General features: G+C 42.7%; 1 protein-coding gene across 44 annotated transcripts in view; it reads right to left on the bottom strand.

Annotated features, from left to right (window-relative positions):
• Positions 1 to 25,809, bottom strand: part of RPH3A (rabphilin 3A) — a 334,954-nt gene that overhangs the window by 58,881 nt on the left and 250,264 nt on the right. For 18 of the 44 annotated variants that reach the window (XM_077955194.1, XM_077955204.1, XM_077955191.1 and 15 more), the window contains one exon: positions 16,029 to 16,121. Coding sequence is in view for 24 of the 44 variants with exons in the window: in XM_015152861.3 (XP_015008347.2) it covers positions 7,846 to 7,857; positions 16,033 to 16,103 (83 nt within the window). In the remaining 20 variants the exon portion in view is untranslated. Of the gene's footprint in view, positions 1 to 7,845; positions 7,858 to 16,018; positions 16,122 to 17,863; positions 17,981 to 25,809 lie in introns of those variants that run through there. The other 26 variants (XM_077955172.1, XM_077955167.1, XM_077955173.1 and 23 more) reach the window with 6 other exon arrangements.

Genomic DNA, 25,809 nt, shown 5'->3' with positions numbered 1-25,809 from the left:
TGTCACCCGAGACAGTCTTATATAACATAATGTGATCCCAAGAGTGACAGCTCATCCCCTTTGCTGTATTCTATAGGCTAGAAGCAAGGCTCAGGTCCTGCCCACACTCGGGGTCAGGGCATTACACAAAGGCATGAACACCAAGAGGTGGGGATCACTTTGAAGTCTGCCTGCTGTGGCATTCCTGGCAGATATCCTTTCATCCTTGCTTGAATGCCTCCTATGATGGAGGCCTCACTCTCTTTATGCAGAGTCTGTGCCATGCTATTGGGAAGATCTTCCATTTGGTGTGCCAATGCCCCTCAGCCTGCTGTTTCTTCCCGTTACTTTTAAAGGATACAGTGGACTCCTGTATAATGAAGATCACCTACCCTTCCCAAAGAGCCCCAGTCATAACGGAATTCAGCCACTCCCAAGTCTCATCAGTTTTCCATGGAAATGGACACTTCACCTGCCCCTATTCTCCCTTATTTGCCGCCGCATCTCTTCCTGGATTTCTCTGTTGATCCTCCTTTATTTTCTGCCATTACAAAGCAGCTCAGTGACCAAAACTGAACACATGTGAGATTCTAGGCCTAGTCCCCAGTGAAGACCCTCCAAGGACACATTCCTGCAGCTCACAATCTGGTCAGGAGCCAGCCTGACCTGAAGTCAATGGCTCACACCCCACCACCACACCATTGCCAGTGTTATTGTGCACAGGAAATGCAAGCATCTGAACACACGTGGCTCCAGAGACATAAGCAGGGCTGGGGGTCCCCGAGAGGCCCTGCCTAGGATAATTGCCTCCATCTGCAGACTGCAGATGAGCAGCCCTGCGGGAGGCTGCTGGCACCTTTCCAAACCCTTCCCCCATCCTCTGCTCCAGAACACGTAGTTGACAAACAGCTCATCGTGTTTGAAAATGTCGCCGATTGGTCTCAGTGGGAATCTGCAAGCCTCCTGTGGATTTTCATGTTTTAATTCCAGAAGCAAACAGACAGAAACAAGATCAGTTTTTCAGACCAAAGCTTTTGCTCTCAGGGGACAGAATGGGCTTGTCTAGATCTTCCTGAGTCGAGGAGCGATGTGAGCACAAGGTCGTCAAGAATCGGGTCCTTGGGATAAGACCCTTGTCAAGGGCTTCTGGACACAGGATGGCAGCTCTGTGTCCTTAAGACCAGAGCCAGAGTCCAGCGTTGGGATCTTGTTAAAGACCGAAGCCAGAGACCAAAGTATTGTTCCCCTTGGACAAGTTAGAGAATTGTATCCAATCCAGAAAATACCCAGCGGGCCTACTATGTGCTAATTTGAACCCTTGTTGACTTGGCAGAGTTAATGAGTGGAATCCTGGGTCTGACACTTGTTGGCAGTATGTGCTGGGCCTCTGCTCTGCTCTGAACCTGTTTCCTGGTCTGTTCATTGAGAATGTTAATAGGGCATGCATCACAGGGTCCTTGGGAAGATTAAATATGAAAGTGCATGCCAAGTGCCCAGGAAACAGCAGCCCTTGCTATTGTGACCATCCTCTTAATCTACCAGGATGCCCTAACTTTTTAGTGAGGGATGAATTGCACCGGGAACTTTGCAAGCAAACTGAGATGTGCTCCACAGTTTCGTGGGACTGCCTCTCCAGATGAGTGCTGGCATTTTTCACAGTAACTCATTAGCTAGCTGCTGGCAGCGTAGCCCTTCAACCTAAGCAGACCTGGTGGCTGCCTACAATGACAGCCCTGGCTGCTATGAAGATACAGTAACCTAAGAGAGGGGATGCAGGAGTAGGCTTTGGGGTCATAGAGCTCCGATTTCTTTTCTGGCACTGCCCTGCCTGGATGTGCAACCTTAGGAACAAGTTACATAGCATCTCTGAGTCTTAGTTTCCTCATCTGTTAAAGGGAATACATACTAGTGAGCTCATCAAGCTCATATGAGGGTCAACTAGACCATGCATAAAAAGTGTTTAGCGTAGATCCTAGGACTTGGTAAATGCTCCAAAAAGGTGAACTTGTGTTTTCTTTTTCTTCTTATTAAATATTTTTGGTATGAAACTGTGTCTCAAATCCTTGCCACAGTGGCAATTCAGTGAAAAATTACCTAACAGCACTGCACATATAGTGGGCACTGAATCTGAATGAAAGAAAGAATGAATAAATAGAATGTTTTGATAGGGAGGAGTAGGGAAGACAGATGGGAAGACAATGACCCAGGGCGGGAAGAAACCGATGGAATGAAACAAAACGTGCAGCCTGGATCACTGACTGGCATTTGAAATCATTAAGCTCTTTGACATCTTAAAGCCATGGTAGTAGGAGTGTCCAAATCAATTCCTTGCCCATCTGCACAAACATGAGCCTAGTTGATTTAGCTATTCAGGAGAGAGAGACAGAGAGACAGAGAGACAGAGAGAAAGAGAGAGAGAAAGAGAGAGAGAGAGAGAGAGAGAGAGAGAGAGAGAGAGAGAGATAGGAGAGAGACCAACTAACCTAGCTGACTTTAAGTGGCAGGAATGAATGCTGGAGAAAATGAACTTTCAGAAACACCCTTCCTGGACCAATCCTTCCTGCAGCTCCCAGATTTCCTTTCTCAATCGGATACACTAACCCCAGACCAGAATCTACTGAGATATTAGGATACAATGGAAAACAAAGCAAAACAAAACAAAACAAATCAAACTCGAGCTTTAGATTCAGAACAATCTGCATTCAAACCCTGGCACTGTGTGACTTAGGGGAAAGTATTTTATCCCTCTGGACTCTAATCTGCATCTGTCAAATGGAGTTAATAATAATATTTATGTCATAGGGTTTACATTTACTGTCTTGTTGAATTTTTGCAATACCTTTGAGGTAAACATTATTCTCCTCTCGAGTATACCAAGGTTCAGAGAGGTTAATCACTTGCCTAAGGCTGCACAGCTTGAAGTAGCAAAGCCAACTCCAGGGGGGATGTCCTGTGCTCTGAGCCACCATGCTATCCTGCCTTTCTAAAAGGCAGCCAGATGGTCCAATCTCACGTTCTATCTCCCAGGCCATAGTCAACTCTTCCAGACCCCCTGCCCCCCTCATCTTAATTATTCGTGGCTCTTCAGTTTAGAGGAAGCTTGAATCTCAGGAACTTTTGACTGTTGGTTCCAAATATCTTTTTTGTATATTTTTTCCAATGAGGTGTTTTTTGTTTTGTTTTGTTTTGTTTTTAAGAGACAAGGTCTTGTTATGTTGTCCATGCTGGATTTGAGCTCCTGAGCTTAAGCAATCCTCCCACCTCAGCCTTCCAAGTAGCTGGGACTAGAGGTGTGCATCACCACATGAAGCTTAATAGGGCTTCATTCTGAGCATCACAGTAGATTGGTCTAATTAGGGGAATGTAAAGTATAGAGACACAAAGAGCCCATCACTGGCTTAAAATGCTGATGGTATGTGTGATGTGAATGGGGATGGAAACAAGCACGTTCCCCCAGATGATGAAGAACTTGGGGGCTCTCTAGGGCCTGTCTACCACTAGCTAATCTGAAAAGAACAATGTGCCACGTCCTGGCTGCAGGAAGAAATGCTCAGAGCTGCCTTTGAGGTGGAAGCAGTGAATTGGTTGTATGCCCCTACCCAAAGTACACCTATTATTTTAGAAGGCACTTTACTGCCCACTCTAGAACCTAAACACCTTTACTGGGAAAAGATAACATAAACCCTATCTGGGTACTGGTCTGAACCTATAAAAGCCTCTGGGCAGTGCAGAGGGGTGGCCTGTGATAGAGTTCATCACTTCTCAAACTTTAGCATGCCTAAGATTCACTTGGTGAGCTAGCCAGAATGCAGATTTCTGGGCCCTTTGCAGAAATTTGGGTTCAGAAGGTCTGGGATGGGACTTGAGAATTTGCATTTCCAGGAGAGGAAGGAATAAAGTCGGGATGGTTAATGGGTACAAAAATACTCGTAGATAAAAGGAATAAGATCTAATATTTGGTAGCACAATGAATAGGATGACTATAATTAACAATATTTTATTGTATATTCAAAATAACTAGAAGATTAGAATTAAAATGTTCTCAACACAAATAAATGATAAATGTTTGAGGTGATACGTATTTCAATTACCCTGATTTGATTATTCCACATTGTATATAGTACCAAAATATCACATGTACCCCAAAAATATGTAAACTATTTTATGTCCATAAAAAAATTTAAAAATTTAGAAAGAAAAAAAGAGACAAACATTGGGGAAAAAAATTAATAGGTAGTATTTTAGTAGAAGCATGAAATATGGTTTATTGTAAGGATGGCCCCAATATTTCACTCTTCTCTGTATACATGCCCTATGCCATGTGAATTTGAAATTGATCACTGAAAAGTCAGGGTCTATTTTCTCTTCTTTCTTTTTGAGATTGTGTCTCACTTGGTCGCCCAGGCTGGAGTGCAGTGGCACAATCTCGGCTCACTGCAACCTCCACCGCCTGAGTTCAAGTAATTCTCCTGCATCAGCCTCCTGAGTAGCTGGGACTACAGGCGTGCACCAGGTAGTTTTTTGTCTTTTTAATAGAGACAGAATTTCACTACGTTGGCCAGGCTGTTCTCGAATTCCTGACCTCAAGCGATCTGCCCACCTCGGCCTCCCAAAGTGCTAGGATTCCAGGCATGAGCCACCACGCCTGGCTCTAGCATCTGTTTTGCTGCTCCTTAAATCTAGCCCAGACTTAGGACTTGCTGTGGGCAATAAAATGCAGGGGAGTGATGTTGCACTAGTCCAGAGGCAATGCCTCCAAAGGCCTTGTGTGTTTCTGTTTACTCTTATACCCTGCCATCACCATGGGAAAACCCAGGATATCCTGTTGGAAGGTGACGCATGTGATGTCATGTTGGAAGAAATGTATCATTCCAGACATGGTCATCTTAGATCAGCCAACCCTTTGATGCATAAATGAGCCTAGCCAAAGTCCATAGAGTCAGTTACCAAGCCCAGATGCCTGAGAACAAGTAACTAACAAGTTCTAAGCCACTGAGTTTTAAGATGGTTTGTTACACAGCAAAAGCTAACTGATACATTTTTCACCATGGCAAAAAAAAAAAAAGAAAGAAAAAAAAGAGTGAAACTTGTTAGACTTCCTACACTTATTTTACAGTTTACCATTATGTTAAATTCCAGTTGTATAATGTTTACCATACTATTTTTAATGCTTTCAGCCACTAAAGGTCTTTATCCAGCTCCACTCTTATCTGTCTCAAATATTTGGCTTCTGAATAAAGTATTATTCAAAGAAAGACTTTTACTGCTAAGAAAAAGTCTAAAGACCACTGTAGGTAACCTGCTCATTTTCCCAGATGCCTGAGACTCACAAGGAGAAAGGGAATTGCCGAGAATCATGAGTAGAGAGAGGATGGTCCAGGACTTGAGAAACCAGCCTTCTCGATGTGCTTCATCTGCTACCAGAAGGCACCTGCTCAGGTGCACCACGAGGGGGTCAGAATGAAGCCACCCACCAAGGCCAGCATCAGTGGACCCCAACACAAAAGGAAATTAGCCCCAACTCCAGATGGAAGCCCCTCATAGATGTTTCCCCTTGAAATACTGCAAAGGGCAGCCTCCCATATCTTTCCTGCCTCCCACCTTGATTCTTCATTGCATGCACACAATAGTCACATAATAAATACTCGCCAGATGTCCCTATTAATAAATTATAACTCCCTAAAGGAGTGGGATGATAGAAAAGCTGTCGGGGCATGAAAGCTCTGAAGCATTCAACAGCAGAGGTGTGCAGAAAATTAATCCTTTTTCTTTTCTTTCTTCTTCTCTCCCTGCCTTCACCTTGGATGCCAACATGGGCAGGTGTCTGCAGGACGTCTCTTTAGAGCACAGTGAATGGGATTTTAATGAATCCTGAAGGAAAGGAGGGGCAGCTACACCACAGAATGTTTTGCCCATGACTAGCTGGTATAAAGGCCCCTTTGGATGAAATTTACCCCATCCAGACTAATGGGGGGTGCAGAAGGGATGCTGTGGGTCCCCCACGTCCTCAGAATGCCAAGGGGACCTGGGGCTCCTGTTAACCTTTTTAGCCAGACTGAATTCCATTCTGTTCTTATAAAATCCCACGTTGTCTCTCACAGTTGGGCTTGGCAAATGCCATGTCCCCTACCGGGAGCTCCTCTGTCTCCTCCACCTAGTGCTCCTCCCTCTCGTGGTCTCAGCTTACACAGGAAGCTCTCCATCATCACCCTCAGGTCTGAGCTAGGTGACTGTCTTTGTGCTCCACAGTCCACTGTGATTCTATGATTATAGCTCCGTACATACCAGAGTGTATTTGTTGGTGACTGGCCCTTTATTTGTTTGTAGACTCCACTAGACATACATTTATACTTGGCTAACTGCGTCCCTGGTGCTTAGCATGGTGCTTGGTATTTAGTAGGTACTCGGTGTAAGTGTTTATTAATAGAGGAAGGGAGGAAGGAAGGGAGGGAGGGAGGAAGAAAGGGAGGGGGGGAAGAAGAGAGGGAGGGAAGGGAGGAGGGAGGGAGGGGAGGATCTTGGGGATGAAGGACAGAGGGCAAGAGGATGAACATGCTACCTTTTAACCTGCAGCATTCGTGAAACCTCTAAGAGCCTTGAGAGCCTCTGGAGTCATGAACTTCTCTCTTGTGATGTTCATATTTGTAATCTGACAATGACCCAGCATCTCTCTCCAGCATGTCTGAATAATATACTCATGATTTCATAGAAAGCAGATCTTGCCTGTCCAGGGTCCTGTCAGCCAACAACAGAGCTTGTAGAGCATTCAAATAGTCTTTACAAGGCAGCTTGTTGAAAGCTCTCATCTGACAGATGGAGAAACTGAGGCACAGGGCAGGGAGAAGAGTTTTCCTGGGTCTCCTGGCTACATATTAGCTGTGATAACTAAATCTTTAGAGCATTCTGGGTCTGATAATGTGGTTATTTGGGTCCAAAAAGGCTGAAAAAGTTGCACAAGAGTCTTCTATATAAACATAAGGGTAAGGCAAGGCTGTAATTCACACCTTCATCTAACTTTGCTTGGTTAAGCTTTACAGTTGATGAAGCTTCCTGCAAACATCTCATTTGATCCCACCACCAGCCAGTGAGGAGGGAGGGGCAGGGTTACTGTGCCTATTTTACAAACAAGATAACCAACACTCAAGGAGGTGAAGGCTGTGTCCCAGGCCACAGGGACCGTGAGTCCCAGAGTCCCATGATTGCGGGGAGGGGAGGTAAAAATGACTTTCCATAGTTTCTGAATGTGTGCACGCAACTGAAGATGGGGCTGCTTTGCAGTCTGGCTGCTCATTTATTGGACCCGGCATCCAATCTGTCATGCATATTTAGGAAATGAATCCAATTAAAAACACAAAAGTTGTGAGAAAAGATAGGGCCTCTGCGTCAAAGGTATTTTGCTGGGAAATCAGGATGACCTCTGATGAGGTGACAAAGACCAAATGTACAGCACATAACAATCCAGAGCCCTGGCCTGTTCATCATCATCTTTTATTCATGGTAGCAGGTATTAGAGTTAACATTTTCCTTATCGCAGAACAGTGGTCCCTAGCAAAATGCTGCAGAAACAAGGGCACTGAGTGGCCAATAAACTTGCTGAAATCCTACACATCACTAACAAGAATTGAGGGCTAAGAAATATCTTGTATCCTTTTATCAAGTTTGGTGTGAGGTTTTTTTTTTTTTAATAAGTATTTTTTCCTAAGGTGGGTGTGGGTATTTTTTATATTTTACCTTTTTAAAAAAATATTTAAAATTTGCTAGTTCCTTTTTTAACCATCTCTCTTCAGGGGCAAGCCACCTTGATCAGAAAAAGAGATAAAATACAGTTTGTAAAAAAAATAAATAAATAAGTTATAAAATACTCACTGTTCTTTATCACTGAAGGAAGGCAGAGAAAGGAGAGAAAGAAAAAAAATGAATAAAGTTAGGTAAGAAATCGTCACAATATCAACACTGTCTGGATGCAACACTCACATAGTTTGAATTATGATGACCTACTTCCATTTTGTTTCAGCCATTATCTAAAACAAGGCTGCTTCAACATAGCATTATGAAATCCACATCTTTGATTAAATTGACCAGCCAGTTTGGCTTATTAATTAACTAAGCTGATCATGTATGTATTTGAATAATGGTTTGAGGCACTAAAAAGAAATCACTGAATGATCTCATGGCCATCATCTTTCTTGGTTTCTATTATTTCAAACACTGGGGGACAAGGACCACACTAGGTAGAGCAATGGGCCCTGAACAGTAGACCTTGTAGTTCCCCAGTTTGGGAAAGCAAGTTCTTCCTCTCTAGACTGGAGACCAGCATCTCCATTTATGAGGCATGCAACCAAAAGCAGGTCATATCGTCTCTTTGTGCCTCAGTTTCCACCTCCCATGTCTGGCACTCTCTGGTTTGCAGACTTGAATGCTAGACAGAAGTATCAACTGTCAAAGACCAGCATTTCTCCCCATGTATTCTTAACATGAAGAACTGAACCATTGCCCTAACCAAGCAAGGAGTAGACGCATTCATTTCTCTCAAATTCCCCTGTTGTTGGTTTCAAACGTGATCATTAAATTCAAGGACAGTGAGAGAGGAAGACATTTGAAAATAACAACAGCAGGAAGCATGTCTGGCTAGCCAGCAGTTAATTACGACTAGATTTGTTAATTTACTGGAGAAAGACATTATAAGTGTCTGCATTACTTCAACACCACTGCAACAGACTAGATAGCATGTGTGATTACTGTAATTCACCCATTAGCATTTATTGGAAAATAATTTTAATATCTGAAGAAAAGGCAGCAGCAATCAAGCCAGCCAGATGCATTCAGAATGCCAACATGTTTCATGGGAGCCCAGGAACGCTTTAATGAAATGGCGTCCAGACTGTTTGGATAATTTTAATTTAATTGTAAGGCAAATTGTTTGGCTTCATATCGACTAAAGTAAACTCTGATGGATGAGATTTTAATTAACTGACATTTCTTAAATAAAATAAATATTTTACCCCATCCACCCTTCAGGCAACTGTTTATCTTACAGAGACACACTTTCTGGCTGAGGAAATATTCTCTGCAAAATAAGTTTGGCTCCAAGAAGACATCGTGAAAAGGGCTTTGGAAACTAGCAATTTCCTATGAAAAAGGAAACCAACAGAGTTCAATAGTGTCTTCAAAACAGTAAAACTTGTAGAACTGGAGGAGGTATTAGATAGAAGTAGTAAACAGACATGAGACATTTGCTTTGGAGTACATGGGTGAACTAAATATTCAGAAAGACCCTTCACCAATATAAAATTAGATCCTAGAAAAATTAAAGCAAACTTTTAAAAAATGCAGTTCTGGGATTTCTAGAAAGTAAGGAAATTCTCCAAATGAATAAACCAAATAGATTTAATTAAAATAAAAAACTTTTTCTCTTCAAAAGACTCTGTTATGGAAAAGGAAAGGTAAGTAACAGACTTGGAGAGAGTATTTGCAACATGTATATCCACAAGGGATTTTATCTCTAACATAAGGAAACTTGTAAAACTTAATAATAAGAAGATGAATTACCTGATTTTAAAAATGGACAAAAGATTTGAAAAGATACTTCAACAAAGATTTATACAAATGGAAAAAATTTATATTTGTATGTCTAACATCATTAATTATTAGAGAAATGCAAATTAAAACCACAATGAACCACTATACACACACCAAGAAGGTTAAAATTAGAAAGACTGATCATACCAAGTGCTGCTGAGGTGGTAGGGAAGCTGGAACTGTCATCCACTTCTGGTGGAAATTTTAAATAATACAATAAACTTGAAAAACAGTTTGACAGTTTCTTAAAAAGTTAAACCAGCATCTACCATATGACTGAAACACTCCACTTTTAGGTAATCACCCCAAAGAAATGAAAGTATGTGTCTATACAAAGTTTTATTTGTACTAGCCCAAACCCACTGTTCATCAACGGATGAATGAGTAAATGAACTGTGGCATATTTGCATAATGGAATAATATTCAGAAATTAAAAGAAACAAATATTGATATATAAAACAATATGATTGGATCTCAAAATAATTACACTGAGTGAAAGAAGACAGATAGCTCCCTTGCACAAAGGGTACACACTGGATGATTCCATTTATATGAAGTTCCAGAAAAAGCAAACAAATTTATTGCTAAATAGTGATGACTTAGGGATGGGTGGGGAGAGGGAGGGGTAAGAAGGAGGAACTATAAAGGGTAACAAGGAAGTTTTGGCGATGGATGTATATGTTCATTATCTTGATTACTGTGATGATTTCATGGGTATACACACGTTTTTATGGCTGATGGTGGCTCATGCCAGTAATTCCAGCATTTTGGGAGGCCAAGGCTAGAGGATCACTGGAGTCCAGGAGTTTGGAACCAGCCTGGGCAACAGGCTGGGCAAGACCTGTCTCTATTTTAAAAAAAAACTTAACCAGGTGCAGTAATGTGTACCCACAGTCCCAGGTTCTCAGGAAGTCAAGATGGGAGGATTGCTTGAACCTGGGCGGTCGAAGCTACAGTGAGCTGTGGTTGTGCTATTGCACTCTGGCCTATGCAACAGAGTGAGATACTGTCTCTAAAAAAATAAAAATATAAAATTATCAAATTGTACTTTAAATTACCCTAATTGTGTACCGTTGAAGGTATATTAATTATACCTCTATAAAGCATATTTTAAAAAAGGAAATTCAGCAAACTGAATCCAGAACAGGGAGCTGTGAGCAATAAACCAATGCAAATACCAACATTACATTCCAGGGGCTGATGTGGAGATCCTGACAGGTGCAGAAGCTGAATTGGAGATACGCACATGGAGTCAGGACCCTCAAAGGGAGCAAAAGTGTTTCTGGATGACCAGAGCATCTCACTCCTGGCAGAAGCAAGTGTAAATACCTCTGAAGAAAAATGTTCCCAAGGTAGGTCCCTAGGATTCTCACAGACTGAGCATTCAAAGTGCAAGTAATTATGAGTGAAAATCTGCAGGAAAGACAAACAACAGACCTACATGGTCAGAAGCTTCAGGCAGTGGTGTGCTGGTAAATGTTTAACAACTGACTCTCTGGGGAAAGAGCCCCGTGGAGGCTGATTTCAAATGCCAACATGATGTGACTAAATGAAGAGCTGGGAATAAATGTACAGCAGCATACCTTTATATAGTATTTCCACCTTACACGCATAATAGACATAAATAAGAGAATATCAAGATGTAGTAAAACAGGTCAGGCGCAGTGGCTCACACCTGTAATCCCAGCATTTTGGGAGGCCAAGATGGGAAGATCACCTGAGGTCAGGAGTTCAAGACCAGCCTGGCCAACATGGTGAAACCCCGTTGGGAGGGAGACAAAAGAATCGCTTGAACCTGGGAGGTGAAGGTTGTAGTAAGCCAAGATTGTGCCATTGCACTCCAGCCTAGGCAAAAGAGCAAGACTCTGTCTCAAAAAAAAAAGATAGTGAAATAATTGAAACATGTTTGATTTTGAATATTTATCACCATTGTGTGTAATATGATTTAACTATAAATATATATTTATTCATTTCAGGGAAAGGGTCTCTCTGTTACCCAAGCTGGAGTGCAGTGGCATAATCATAGCTCACTGCAGCCTCGAACTCCTGGGTTCAAGCAATTCTCCTGCTTCAGCGTCCTGAGTAGTTGAGACCACAGGCATGCACCACCACATCCAGCTAATTTTTAAATTTGTTGTAGAGATGGAGTCTCACTGTGTTGGCCAGGCTGGTCTCAAACTCCCGGCCTCAAGTGATCCTCCCACCTTGGCCTCCCAAATTGCTGGGATTATAGGTGTGAGCCATAGTTCCTGGCTAATATATATCTTAATTTTTAATAATGGCCATGTTTATTAACTGGCTCACAAATTCCTAAAAATTTAACATCCATTCTAATGAGCTTTTATGGTACATATCCAGCATGCCACTGAATCAGGTATAATTATTGGATACAGAATGTGAAGTTACTGTATGTGAAATACTTAAAGAAATAAAATGTGGATTAAAACAAGCAAGAGTCAAGAGACTAAAAATGGTTAGGAAGATACTAAAAAGAATGAAAAATAATTTTTAGAAATAAAATATGTAACTGCTAAACTCTAAAATGCAATGGGTGGTTTAATGGCCAATTAATATGCTTTAAGACAGAGTATAGCCAGAATGAAAGACGTGAAGAAATTACCCAAAATACAGCAGAGAGGTAAAGAGATATAAAATATGAAAGAGAGAACAGACAGAGCAAGACCCCAACTCAAAGAAAAAAGTGAGAGAGAAAATAAGCAACATGGAGGTCTAATATTTATCTAATCAGATTCCAGATAGGGAAAATAGGGAGAACCGAAGAAAGAAAAATATTTCAAGAGATAATGCTGAGAATTTTCTAGAACTAGAAAATTTCTAGATTTTTCATGTTGCAAAACATGAATCCACTGTTTCAGGAAGCACAACACACAACAAGTAGAAAAAAACAATAAGAAATATACACTTAAGCACATCGTTCTACAGAACATCAAAAAGAAGGTCTTACGTGGAGGGAAAAATCATCTACAGAGGAAGGGCAATTTGTTGACTTAAGACTCTTAACAGACACTTGAAAGCACAACCAATCCTTCAAAGTCTACCTAGAATGCTGCAACCTTCAAGAACAAGGGATAAATCGATGTTTTAAGATACACACAGTCTGAGAGAGCTTACCAACAGAATTTTACCAAATGAAAAGCTGTACTTCAGGAAGAAGTAAAGTGTCCCCAAGAAGGACCAAGATTCAGGAAGATTTGAACATTGAACCAGAAAACTAGAAGACAGGAAAAATTTTTTTTAAATGCCAGTATAAAATAATAATGTCTAATATATGGAGTTAAATAAAGGATTAAACTAAGATACTAGAGAAGAGTCGTATGTAGGTAAGGAGGGTCGGAATTAAGATGTTGTTAGAGTGTTTTAAGCACCTTGTGTTACCTAGAGGAAGATGTTGAGACAGTGAGTAACTCCAGACATGATTAGCCATGAATGGTAATACTTTAAGGATAGCTATGGAAATCATAGGAATGAACCACATGACTTTGAAACCAATAACGAGAAAAGTAGAATTTGTAAACCCCCAAGCCCAGTTAACCAATTAATAAAAATAAAAGGCAAGGAGAGAAACAAAAGAACCACAGAAAAAGAGAGACCAAAACAACAAGAGAGTAGAAAAGTTAAACTATATAATAGATCAGCAAACTATAGGCTACAGGCCAAATACAGTCAGCTGCCTGTTTTTATTTAAAACAAACAAACAAACAAACAAACAAACAAAAAAGCCATGCCCATTGATGTGCACGTTGCCTATGGCTGATTTTGCACTAGAACAGTGAAAGTGGAGTTGCTGCAATGGAGACTTTATGGCCAGAAAAGCCTGAAATATTTACTATTTGGTCCTTTATAGAAAGAGTTTGCTGATAATTACAGTATCTGTAAATGGATTAAAATCATCACCTAAAAGACAAAGATTACCACACTGAATTAAACAATAACAAAAGAAACAAAATCTGGCTAAAAATATCCTTTATATTCCCTTACCTGAAATGTAAGAGGACTAAAAGATTAAAAATAAAAGGATAAAAAAATACTAAAGAAAGCTGATGTTGTTTTTTAATATCACAAAAGGGAGTTTAGGACAAAAAAAATCATTATTAGAGATAAAGAGAGACATTACATAATGATAAAAGGTTCAACTTTTCAGTAATATAGGTCAACTCCAAACGTGTAGCCATCTCACAGAACCACGAGGAGAAACTGACAGATCCATGGTGACTGAAGGAGATTTCAGCATAATACAAGTAGACTAAAAAGCCGTAAATGTAAAAACATGTTATAAACACAATTAATAATCTCATTTTGATATGTGAGTGACCTTACAAACTATAATTATAGAATGCACATTTTTCTTATGTACTCATTGAGCATAGCCCAAGATCTGGTTATAAGCCAAATCTTAACACATTTCAAAGATGAAGTATCATATGGGTCATATTCTCCAACCGAAATGCCATTAAATTTGAGTTTAATAACGAAAAAAGTAATAAGTTAAGAATCCTCAAACATCTAGAAATTTTTAAATATACCTCTAAATCACTCTTGGGTTAAAGTAGAAATCATAAGAGAAATTTTAAAATACATAGAAATGAGAAACAATGAAAATACTGTATGTTGAAGCTTGTGGGATCATTTGAATGTGGTACTTTGTCGATCACATTTATAATTACTAATATTAGAAAAAAGGGAAGTTTTATATTAATGAGGTACGTACACAACCCAAGTATTTAGAAAGTAATAGAATACACTTAAGAAAATGAGAAAGGATTATTTAATAGAAATTAGAACAAAAATTAATCAGACAGTAAATGACAGGGCAATATTAAATAATAAGAAAGGCATTCCCATTTCAATCTCCTTTCCAACCTCACGTACTTCAAGGAGAAAGTGCTCATATGATTTTAACACTTCTCTATCACTTGCTAGTTGCCTTTTTAAGTGGGAAGCAAGTCTCAGGCTCAGAGCCTCTGTGAGGCTACAGTTTATAGCTAGAATGTAATAACATTGTTTTTTTAAAATTATTTGTCTTCATGGTTACCTTTGTTCATAGAAAGCATGAACTAATCATCCACTTACATCCATTTGTGATTTAAAAAAAGCTCTTGTTAGAGTGCTTACATTTTATAAGTAGCCAATTAAGAGAAAATAACAATAATGATATTTCATAGATGAGGTAAAAATTGTAAAAGTGGTGTTCGAATGACCAAGTTTAGGGAAACACTGCTCTCCAATAAGGAAAAATCTTTGCTAAAAAGCCTTTGTAGGCTAGGGGTAGTGGCTCATACCTGTAATCCCAGCACTTTGGGAGACCAAGGCAGGAGGATCACTTGAGCCCAGGAGTTTGAGACTAGCCTGGTCAACATAGCAAGACCCTATCTCTACAAAAAGAAATTAAAATTAGCCAGGCATGGTGGTGCATGCCTGTAGTCCAAGCTACTTAGGAGGCTGAGACAAGAGGATTGCTTGAGCCCGGGAGGTCAAGGCAATAAGCTATGATTGCACCATTACGCTTCAGCCTGGGCAACGGAGCAAGACCCTGTCTCAAATTAAAAAAAAAAAAAAAAAAAAAAAAAAAAAAGCCTTTCTCCATTCTTTGGGCAAGCCACAACAACTACACCCTGACATTTATTCTTTTTACAAAAATAACCATATCTTCAACTATCCTACCCAGAATTTAAACTCTTAAACTGACCCTAAAATACTGTCTAACAAAAGATTGACAGAAGTCCACAGTTAAGGAAACTTAGAGGTCATCTATTCCAGGGAGACCAACTGGGATGGGTGGGTAACAGAAATGTCCATAGTAGGCCAGGTATTGGAGACCAACAAGGAATGATGGGGACTGTGGGAAACTGGAGAGGTCTTGTCAGTCTAAATATATGAGCTGCTACTTGTCTTCTGCTGAACTGTTGGCAAAATTGCGGTCCAGTATTGTCAGGTCTTCTGATATTTTGAAGTCATGTCAGAAATCTGGACTTTCATGTGAAATCTCCCAATTTTTACATGATCGGGCCCAAAATATAAAAAAGAAAAAAACCATACACACACACTTCTGCAAGTCAGAGTCTGCCAGGTTGTAATCTCTGATCTAGTGCAACTTCCTTATTTGACCGATGAGGGAACCAGGACCCCGAGAGGGGAAGATACTTGCCTATCATCACACAGTAAATTAGCTCATATCCAGAACTAGAACCCAAGTCTGGTTCTGACACCAGGTCAGTTCTCTCTCCAGTCCACCAGGCCACCTAATCTACGGAGCATGAAACTCAGGATTTAATCTGTTCTTCCAACCTTGCAAAATAGTCAAACTACGGGAGATATTTTCATGACTGAACTCCCATTAGGTTCCTCTCCCCCTTCCTCAGGGAAGGAAGCGATTCCTTCTTTTTTTAAAGCGTAGAACTGTCAAAACCTCATCGACTCAAAACAAGCCACTCCCAGGAACATGCAGCAACTTACTTTGATTGAAGGGGCCGGTCACTGGGGTACATCCAACGGTTAGAACTGTTGCTGAACACGGTGTCAGTCATGGTAGACGTCTAGTGCTCCTGGAAAACATCAACCCAGAGAGGACATCACCCCATCATTCAGCCACTCCTTAGTTCTCAAGTCCCTGATTTATACCACACACCCAGTGGGATAGAGAAGAAAGAACTAAATCTAGTTTCTCCATTTTTCAGATGGGGAATCTGAGATCCTAAGGGGGAAAAGTGTCTTGCTGGAAGTCACGGCTACCCCGTGGCAAGAAATGGACCAGAGGGAAGAACCCGTCACCTAAATCCAAGCTCCTCCATACGCTGTTGCGGGGATGTTGAGGGAAGGCCACCGCACCCCCAGCAGTGTGTGGGCCAGAGTTCTTAACTCGAATCCAGGGTGTTTCTACTGAGCAAGTCATCTGACTTAGTTGTTGTGGCGTCATCCCTGCCCTTTTTTTTTTTTTTTTTTTCATTTTTTTTTTCTTTCTTTCTTTTTTTTTTTTTTTTTTTATTATACTTTAAGTTCCGGGATGCATGTGCAGAACGTGCAGGTTTGTTACATAGGTATACACGTGCCATGGTGGTTTGCTGCACCCATCAACCCATCATCTACATTAGGTATTTCTCCTAATGCTATCCCTCCCCTGGCCCCCCACCCCAGGATAGGCCCCGGTGTGTGATGTTCCCCTTCCTGCGTCCATGCGTCACTGCCTTTTTTAAAAAAAATACTCTACATCCAAACTATCAGAAAATGGTATTGGCTTGATCTTTAAAATAGATTTAGGATCTGCCTACTCCTTTCAGCCTGCATTGCTACTATGCTGATGCAAACTGCCACTATCCCTGCCTGACTTAATGCAATTGACTCCTCCTTGGTCTTTCTCCATCTACCCTTGTCCCATTTCATTCAGTATTCATAATAACCACAAAGTAGAGGCACCCCAGTATTCACCAGCTGATGAGCAGATTAACAAAATGTGGTATATCCATGCAATGCAGCATTGTTCCACCATAAAAACAGATATGGTATTGACATATGCTATGATGTAGGTGAACCTTGAAAACATGATGCTAAGTGAAAGAAGGCAGACACAAAACGCCATATATTGTGAGATTCCACCTATATAAAGTATACAGAATAGGAACATCTATAAAAGATGAAAATGAGATCAGTGGTTGCCCAGGCTGGGGGAGGTGCTGGGGGTGCAGGGTTTCTTTGTAAGGACAGTGAAAATATTCTAAAGTTGATTATGGTGATGGATCCACAACTCTGTGAGAATACCAAAAGCCATGGAATTGCCCACTTTAAATGGGTGAATTATATTATCTGTGAGTTATATCTCAATAAAACTGAAAAAATAAAATGGTGCCACCACTTTGGAAAACTGTTTGGCAGTATCTGTTAAGGTAAAAGTCCATCTACCATGTGGCCCAGGAATTCTACTCAGGTACACACCCCAGAAATATGCTCAGGTATATACCCAAGAAAAAAGTGCTTATGTTCTAAGACATATACAAGAATATTTGTAGCAGCTTTATTCATAATAGCTTAACACTGGAAACAATCCAAATGCCCATCAACAGAGAGCAGATAAGGCCGTTGTGATTTATTTGTACAGTGGAATGCTGGTGAGCAATGACAGACAAGCTTCTGATACAGTCCATGTAACGCCATGGATGAACCCATAGATGTTATGTTTAGTGAAAGATGCCAGGAACAAAGAGAACACACTGTCTGATTATATTAACACAAGAGTTAAGAAAAGACAAAGCTATTTGGTGGTGACAGAAATCAGGGCAAATAAATTGCTTACTTTGGGGAGGCTATTGATTCAGAAGGGGAAGGAGGGGGCCTCCATGGGGTGAAGATACTCCATATCTTGATCTGGGTGGCCACTAACCAGGTATACACATCTGCAAAAACCATCAAGCTAAACTCTTAAGATGTGTGTACTTCATGTCCTTCCCTTCATCCCCCAAAAAGCAAGTCAGCTATGTCTCTCTTTTGCTCAAGAGTCTTCAATGGCTCCCTGTTGCTCCTAGACTAAAATCTAAACCCCTTAGCACAGCCTGGCTCCCTGTAGCCTCCTTCTCTTTTCCTCCCACTCTTCTCATGCCCTCTTTCCCAGACCCAAAGGCCTTCCTGCTGCTCCCTCGACATCCCGCCCCCCTGCCCACATTCCCACTTGCTCTTCCCTCAGCCTGGAAGCCTTCCTGCAGATGCTTGTTCGGCTCACTCTCTCCCTTTGTGTAGGTTTGTTCCTAAATGCCACCTCCTCCAAGAGGGCCTCCCTGACCACTCAGTTTAAAATAGCTCCTACAGGGGGGTCACTGTAGGGAGATCTTCAGGATAAATAGCTAATGCATGCAGAGCTTAATACCTAGGTGATGAGCTGATAGGTGCAACAAATTACCATGGCACACATTTACCTGAGTAACAAAGCTGCACATCCTGCACATGTACCCCGGAAGTTAAAATAAAATATATGTATTTTTGAAAAATAAAATTATCTAAATAAATAAAATAGTTCTTCCTCCCGCTTCTCCACTCTGGCCTCCTTTACTCCGATTTATTTTTCTTCCTAGCTCTTATCACTAGCCCAATTTAATATAAGTTGTTTATGTTTATGTTTGTGTCTTTGCTTAGAGTTTGAATCCCCCTGCTAATATGTGCATACCTTTTTCCGTTTTGTTCACTGCTTAGTCTCAAACACTAGCATAGTGTCTGGCACCCAGACGGTACGTAATGAAAATTTGCTGAATGTGTGAAAGAGTCTCCATCAACACTGTCAGAGCGGCTGAACTCAGCCAGGCTTCAGTTCTCTCTGAACCTGCCCCCGACCCCACCCCTCTGAAGGTCTCGCCAAGAGTCAGAGGGAAGAGACCACATGGAGATTGCAGTAATTATTTTAAAAACAAATAGAAAGCAGATCAGCATGTCTAGGGGTTCCTGATTTCCCTGTAGGTCTTGTTGTCTGTGATGCTAAATAGATGAGAACTTGGGAGGTGAACACACAGTGACCTCCCTCTCCTGTCCTGTATCCTTTGTAATTATTCAGTCTTTGTGTGGGAGAAACCGGAGGGGAATGTTGGTTGGACCCGTAGCAGAGAAGGTCCCTTACACTAAAGCTATTTCATCTGCTCCCATGTCGTTAACATCATCTTCCCAGATTAATGTGGGCATTTCATTGTTTCCACTTCAAAAACAGAAAGGAGAGACAGCTCCTGTTGTGAAGGAAATTTGCTGAAAAAGAACTTTAATGTCTCATTATTGCCTGTGGTGAGAGCTGAGCAGACTTCCCTGGAGCCCCCCACCTGGAGGACCCCTGGCCCCTGCTGAGTGCAAAGAGGCTCAGTCCCCGAGCATGAGCTTCCTCGGCTGCTGTTGGTCTAGAAAGCTGAACCTGTAACTGAAGGTTTCATCTGCTGCTTTGCAGCAGAGAGAAGACACTGGCCTTGGAGACCCTGGGACGAAGGTAGGTCTGGGGTAAGGGAGACACATGATCACCTCCCAGGAACTCTGATCTCCAACTTCCATCATCCTCAGGGCAGCATCTGGCCTGCTCGCACTCTCCTTTGCTCAGTCATGCACACCAGGGCTGTGTTTCCCACTAAAATTCCACCTGCAAAGTCTAAACTCACTGGCTGACCAGCCAGTGGAAACCACCTAGCTCCATCCCTCCAGGCCAAAAGCCACCCTGGACAGCCCTGGTTATTTCAGCTTGGCCACTTGGGGCTCTCAATGCACTTAACATCCCAGCATTGGACTCTTTATCTACTGCTTACCCCAGTCTACCAGGCCCGGACCAGAAGAGGAAAATGTTCAAGCAATCAAGGATATTTGAACAACTAGAGAAATAGGCCCTGGGAAAGGAGGGCATGTGTCCACCGGCAGTTCTGGGATGGAGGTGGGGATGCAGTTGGGCGGAGGTACCCTAATAGTCACTGTTGATTCCTCATCTGGATCCCCCCTACAGCTGGTGCATCCTCCCATTCCCACCTCTAGGAGTATTAGCCACGAAGGGCTACACTAAGGGCTCATAGCAGCACCATTTTCCAGAGAATCGCCCTCACCCAACAGGAGCTGCTTTGCCCGGAGATACCAGGGAGCAGCACAAAGCCAGTGGCTAATGAACAAGAGGAGGGTAGAAAAATACAGCCCCCTTCTCCCAGGGTAAGATGGCTTTGTGCTACCATCACACTCCAGAGCTCCCCAAGGATTGGGCTGAGGCCAGACTTCAGGTGAAGCCACGCCCTCGCCTAGCTTCCTCTGCTGCCCTTTCCTGCTTCCCTCATTCCCTAGCAGGTTCCTCCTTGGAGCATCCCCTGAGTCTAGCACTAGTACAAGAATGCACATCTCAGGTTCTGCTACTAGGGAACTTGACCTTGTGTGGGAGGGGACAGGAGAATCTTAGGGAAGCATGGTTCTGCTCCATGAGGTCATTACATCACCCCTAGTGGTCACATAGTCATTTTCTAATCCAACACAGCATGATCCTAAAATGCTCTCCTAAGATGTTTTCCTACCAGCCTGCAGATGATACTTCATGAAGGCCAGCTCTTCATGAGGAGTTGAGGGTGAGTCAATAGAAATGGAGACAGTCTACTGGTGAACCTCAGACATTCTCAAACCACTCCCCACTTTCCCATCACTCACTACAGAGAAACCATCGTCATAATAGACTGAAGGCCTGAGGCCCAGGGAGGACCAGAAGAAGGAAACCAACCATGGATACAAGAAGCAAAAGTATAAATGTAAGTGTCACATAAATAGTGCCAATTTCCAGCCCTAGGACCACTGCAGAAGCTTGGCGTCACTGAGCTGATAAGTTTAAGTAAGCACCAGCTACACTCCCTAGCACACAGCAGACACTTATAAAGTGGGAATTCTCTTTTCCTACTTCTCCTATACTTATCATGTACAGGATGATGACTTACCATTTTTTGAGTGCCTACTATGCACCAAATTCCATACCTGCATTATTTGCTTTACTCCTTACAATCCTACTCCAAGGTAGATGGTATTATCCTCATTTTACAGGTAAGAAAATTCAGGCTCAGGGTGGCTAAGCCACTTGCTCAAAATCACACAGCTACCAAGTAGCAGAACTGGGGTTTGAACCCTGACTCCAAAGCCCATGTGCTTACTCACTACGCTGTTCACACCCGTTCATTGCCCCTGGGCTTTGGATTGTTGGGTTCTGATGAGTATCTAGAGGATTGGTGATTGTCCATTCCTGGCCCTCTGGCCCCTGGGTGCATTCTCACCTCTCAGCCTCAGAGACAAACAGATACCTACCCCCCGCCCACCACCACCTCACCAGCCCTCTCCCAGGCAACTCTGAGAGATCACATACTTTGGCTTGAGTAAGGGCGAGGCAGTGGCTTAAATCCAGCCCTGCAGCTGCAACTTCAGAAGCATAAAATTACTTCCTCTCCTGAAACCAGAGACTCTAGCTCTTCTTTCTCAGCTGGACAGAAACTCCCCTACAGTCCTTGTACAAACTCTAAAGAGTCATCTACTTTCAGTAACAAAAGAAGCAACAACAACAACTGAAAGTTCAGATATCAAGGGCTTAGTCCACACTAAGCACCTCTCAAGTTTATCTCCTTGATCCTCACAATAGCCTTATGAGGTATGTGCTCTTCTTATTCCATTTTACAGATGGGATAACTGAGTCAAGGAAAGTTTGAGTGAACTTTCCAAGGTCCTGCTTAAATTCCTTCAATCAATCTAAACCGCTAATAATAAGCACTGGATAGCTGGATGAATCTGAATCTTAGACTGAATCTTAGACCTGGAATCTCAGACTGCCACAAAGACTCTGTCCTAACCCCAGATAACCCATATTCCAGGGTCCTCCCTTCTCCTCCTTTGCCATTGGTTCTGCCTGCTTCTCCCCTGGCTCTCTTTAGCATTGTTTGCTAAGGAACAGCGGTTGCATCCCCCAGAATCTCCAAGGTTTTCTGCTAGTTGTAGTTGAATGGAAAAAACAACACAAAGCCTATTCAGTTTCTGAGCTGCTGTGGCAGGTGTCTGAACGTGACCCAGCGGGGTTGGGCTGGCAAGGGTTTTATGCAGCACTTCAGGGCACTGCAGGGAACCGGCAGGAGCTGCAGCTGTCTGCGTGGAGTTCAATGCCACAGTTGGCCTCCCTATTCCAATGGTCTTGGAATTAAACCAGATGCTTTGCAGCAGAACCTGCAGCCACAAGTTTGGACAATGCCCAGACAGTTCCATCTCTCGATCTCTTTCCTTGCCCCTCCTCTCTTCCCCTGAGTGCAGTACATCACTGCTCAATTAGGTATCTGGAAAAACTCACTGTGACTATTTGATGGGGTGGGAAATGTACTTAAACAAAGGGCCTCAAATTGGGAGAAGCAGGAGTGTCCATGAGCAAAATCCAGGCTGAAAATGTTTTGTTTGGTCCATGAAGGATTTTTTAAGGGTAAAATTCAATCAATATTTTAAAAGCACAGGATTTAATTAAAAACACAGATTGCCAGCTTCTCTTGGGAAATTAGAAGAATTAAAAAATATTTATGAAACATTTACTATTACTATGTGCCGGACACTGTTCTAGGCACAGGAGATATAACATTAAAACGAACAAAGACAAAAATTATTGTCCCCATGGAACATGCCTTCTAGTAGGGAAGACTGACAATAAGCAAACAAGTAGAATATTAAATGTGTCAGCTGGTGATGACTGCTTTAGAGAAAAATAAAAGAGGGAGGGTGATTGGGAATTAGGGGGGAAGAAGTGTGGTTTTAAACAGTTGGTCAGAGGGAGCCTCACTGAGAGATGCTATTTGAGCAAAGACCCAAAGTGGGTAATAAACTGAGCCACAAGGCCATCTCGGGGAGAGCATGTCAGGCTGAGGAAACAGTAAGTGTGAAGGCCCTGGCGCAGGCATGTGCTTGGTAAACTGGAGAAATGGCAAGGAAAACAGAGTGGTTGGAGTGAAGAGAGCAAGAGGGAGCTGAGATCAAAGTGGTGGTAGGGGAGGCATGTAAGCTTCTACCCTGAGAGACGCAGGAGACACAGAAAGCCTCTGAACAATGATGCAAGCTGAGTATATTCTAGTCCATCTCAAATATGCATCCAGACTTGACTATTTTCCAGGCTGTTGGGATTTCTACACACCCTCACTATGACAAGGACACTTGGAACACCAAAGAGAAAGATGGCGATCTCCTGCTTTGTCTACTGTGCTTGATGGTCTGAGTGCCCCTTCACTTGCCTGCCCACTGGTGATTCCAGCCTTCTTTCATGGGACCCCAGCAGCCCTTACACATCCAGTCCCATCCAGACGGTATAGGCTGCTGTTGGCTTCTCCTTGTTCCAAGAGCAAGCTGGGACATTCCCAGCCTTCCCTGAAGCCAGCTAAGGCTGAAACGACAAGAGCTTGGCTCCTTCCATGCCGAGCTGGTTGATGCCAGAGACAAGGACAGAGACAGGCCTGGGAGGTTCTAGAGACAAAGGCGATTTTGTGTTCCTGGCCTTGAAACAACAAAGCAAACTCACTGTCCCCTCCATATGGTTCTCCCATTGCCGTATAGCAATAACGGATGTTGCCTGCCATGAGCCTTTAAATAACCCCACAGGACAGTCCTCATTTCACAGATTTTAAAGTAGGCACAGAGTTCATCCTCCACTGCTCTGCCACTTACAAGCTGCATAGTCTTGGGCAGATACACAATGTCTGTGGGCCTGTTTCCTCATTGATAAAATGAGTATGGTCATCCCAGCACTACCTACTTCATCATAATGGCTACTTAGGTTGTGCCTGGCCCTGGGCTAAATGCTTGCCATGGATGGCTTCATTTAACTCTCCCAAACACCCATTAAGGAAGGTACAAGTCTTATCTCCATTTTGCAGATGGAGATACTGAGGCTTAGAAGGGTAAGTGACTTACCCACCGAGCCGGCGACCAGCAGATCTGGGATTTGTACCTACAGGATCTGATGCCAGGTTGCATGCTTAATCACTCTACTATGCTGCCTCCAGGACTGTTGTGAAGAGTGGGGTTTGAAGAAGAAGGCAAGAGAGACAACGTGATACTTGGAACATAGTATGTGTTCAGTAAACATTAATTATGGTCACTATTGTCATTATCTCCATCATCATCCATCAGTGTTTGTTCTCTCCAGCAGCTAAACTGGACCATAACTTCCATGATGTGATTGGAAAAGCACTAAATGCTTCCATAGCTTTCACGGTGCTCCAAATTTCCTCCACCATCACTGCTCCCTAAAGGTGCATCTGGTCCCCTCTTTCTCCCCTAGCTCAGGAAACAGAGAGGTAAGCTCACTGCAGATGGGGGGAATTGATCACAAAACATAGCCCCATGTCTTCCCTTTCTGTATCCCTGTCCTTTTCAGCTCCTACCATCCAGCGGTGAAATCTATTTCCCCACCCACGGAATCTGAGTTGGCTCTGAGACTTTCTGTGGCCAATGGGACACTAGAAGATGTGTTGCATTAGAGGCTTGGAAATACTAGCCCTTCAGAGCCTGGTCTCTTTTGCTACTTTTTAGCAACCCTGCAGTCACCATATGAGAAACCAGGCTAGCCTGCTGGAGGATGAGCTATCACAACGCGGGAGGCCACAGCTGTCCAAGCTACTATGGCTGCCCTGTCACATACCAGTCAGTCCCAGCCAACATACAGGATGACCATAGACACACGAACAAGCCTAGCCAAGATCATCCAAGTTTGGCCTAGCTGAACCCAGCTGAACTCAACCCAACTGCCAACACAGAGAATCATAAGGTAAATAAATGGTTGTTGTTCTAAGCCACTATTTTGTGGGGTGGTTTGTTACACAGCAAAAACTGGCTGGTGAAGCAGCCTCTTGCAGTGAGACAATTGCTGGTTTCAGACCCAGAGCACTGGGATCCAATCTTACCTCCCCTTTTTATTCTCTGCATGACTTTAAGCAAGTTTTGCACCTGTAAAATGAGGATGTAAAAATTCCTATTCTTGATCAGGCATGGTGGCTCACACCTGTAATCCCAGCGTTTGAGAGGCTGAGGTGGGCAGATCACTTGAGGCTGGGAGTTCGAGACCAGCCTTGCCAACATAATGAAACCCTCTCTGTACTAAGAATACGAAAAAATTAGCTGGGCATGGTGGTGCATGCCTAAAATCCCAGCTACTCAGGAGGCTGAGGCACAAGAATCACTTCAACCCAGGAGGTAGAGGTTGCAGTGAGCCGAGATCATGCCACTGCACTCCAGCCTGGGTGACAGAATGAGACGCCATCTCAAATATTTGTATATATTCTTCTTATGCCTATCTTGGAGGGTTGTTGGGAAGAACGAATGAGTTAATTCATGTGAGGGGGCCTTGTAATCTAAAGTGTTTTCCAAGTATCAGTCAGGGAGGACGCTGTTAGTGTTATTTGAGGGCAGAACTGGGGAGAGAAACAAAGGTCTAAATCCTAGGTGTTTGCTTAAGCCTGAGTGAGACACTGCAGTGGATGTCTAGGGTAGACATCTATTGTTTTTCCCTATCCAGCATTTATCTGGATAGCCTTTTGTTAGGTAAAGTCACCCCAATTGTGTTTTGGGAAACCATCCGCTCTCAGTATTGATCTGTGTGGTCCAGGTGGGGCTCATCCAACCCTAGTCCTTAGAGGTGGGCCAATGACCTGTGCCTGGCCCATCAGTGTATTATATTCCCTAGGCTGCTGTGATTGGTTCAAGGATAGGTATACAACCTGAGTTGGTCTTTTGCTGGAACTATGTGGAAAG

This window comes from Macaca mulatta, chromosome 11, assembly GCF_049350105.2.
Source record: "Macaca mulatta isolate MMU2019108-1 chromosome 11, T2T-MMU8v2.0, whole genome shotgun sequence".
Lineage (NCBI taxonomy): Eukaryota > Metazoa > Chordata > Mammalia > Primates > Cercopithecidae > Macaca > Macaca mulatta.
The sequence above is the reverse complement of the archived record's forward strand: the minus strand, read 5'-3'. Positions and strand labels throughout refer to the sequence as shown.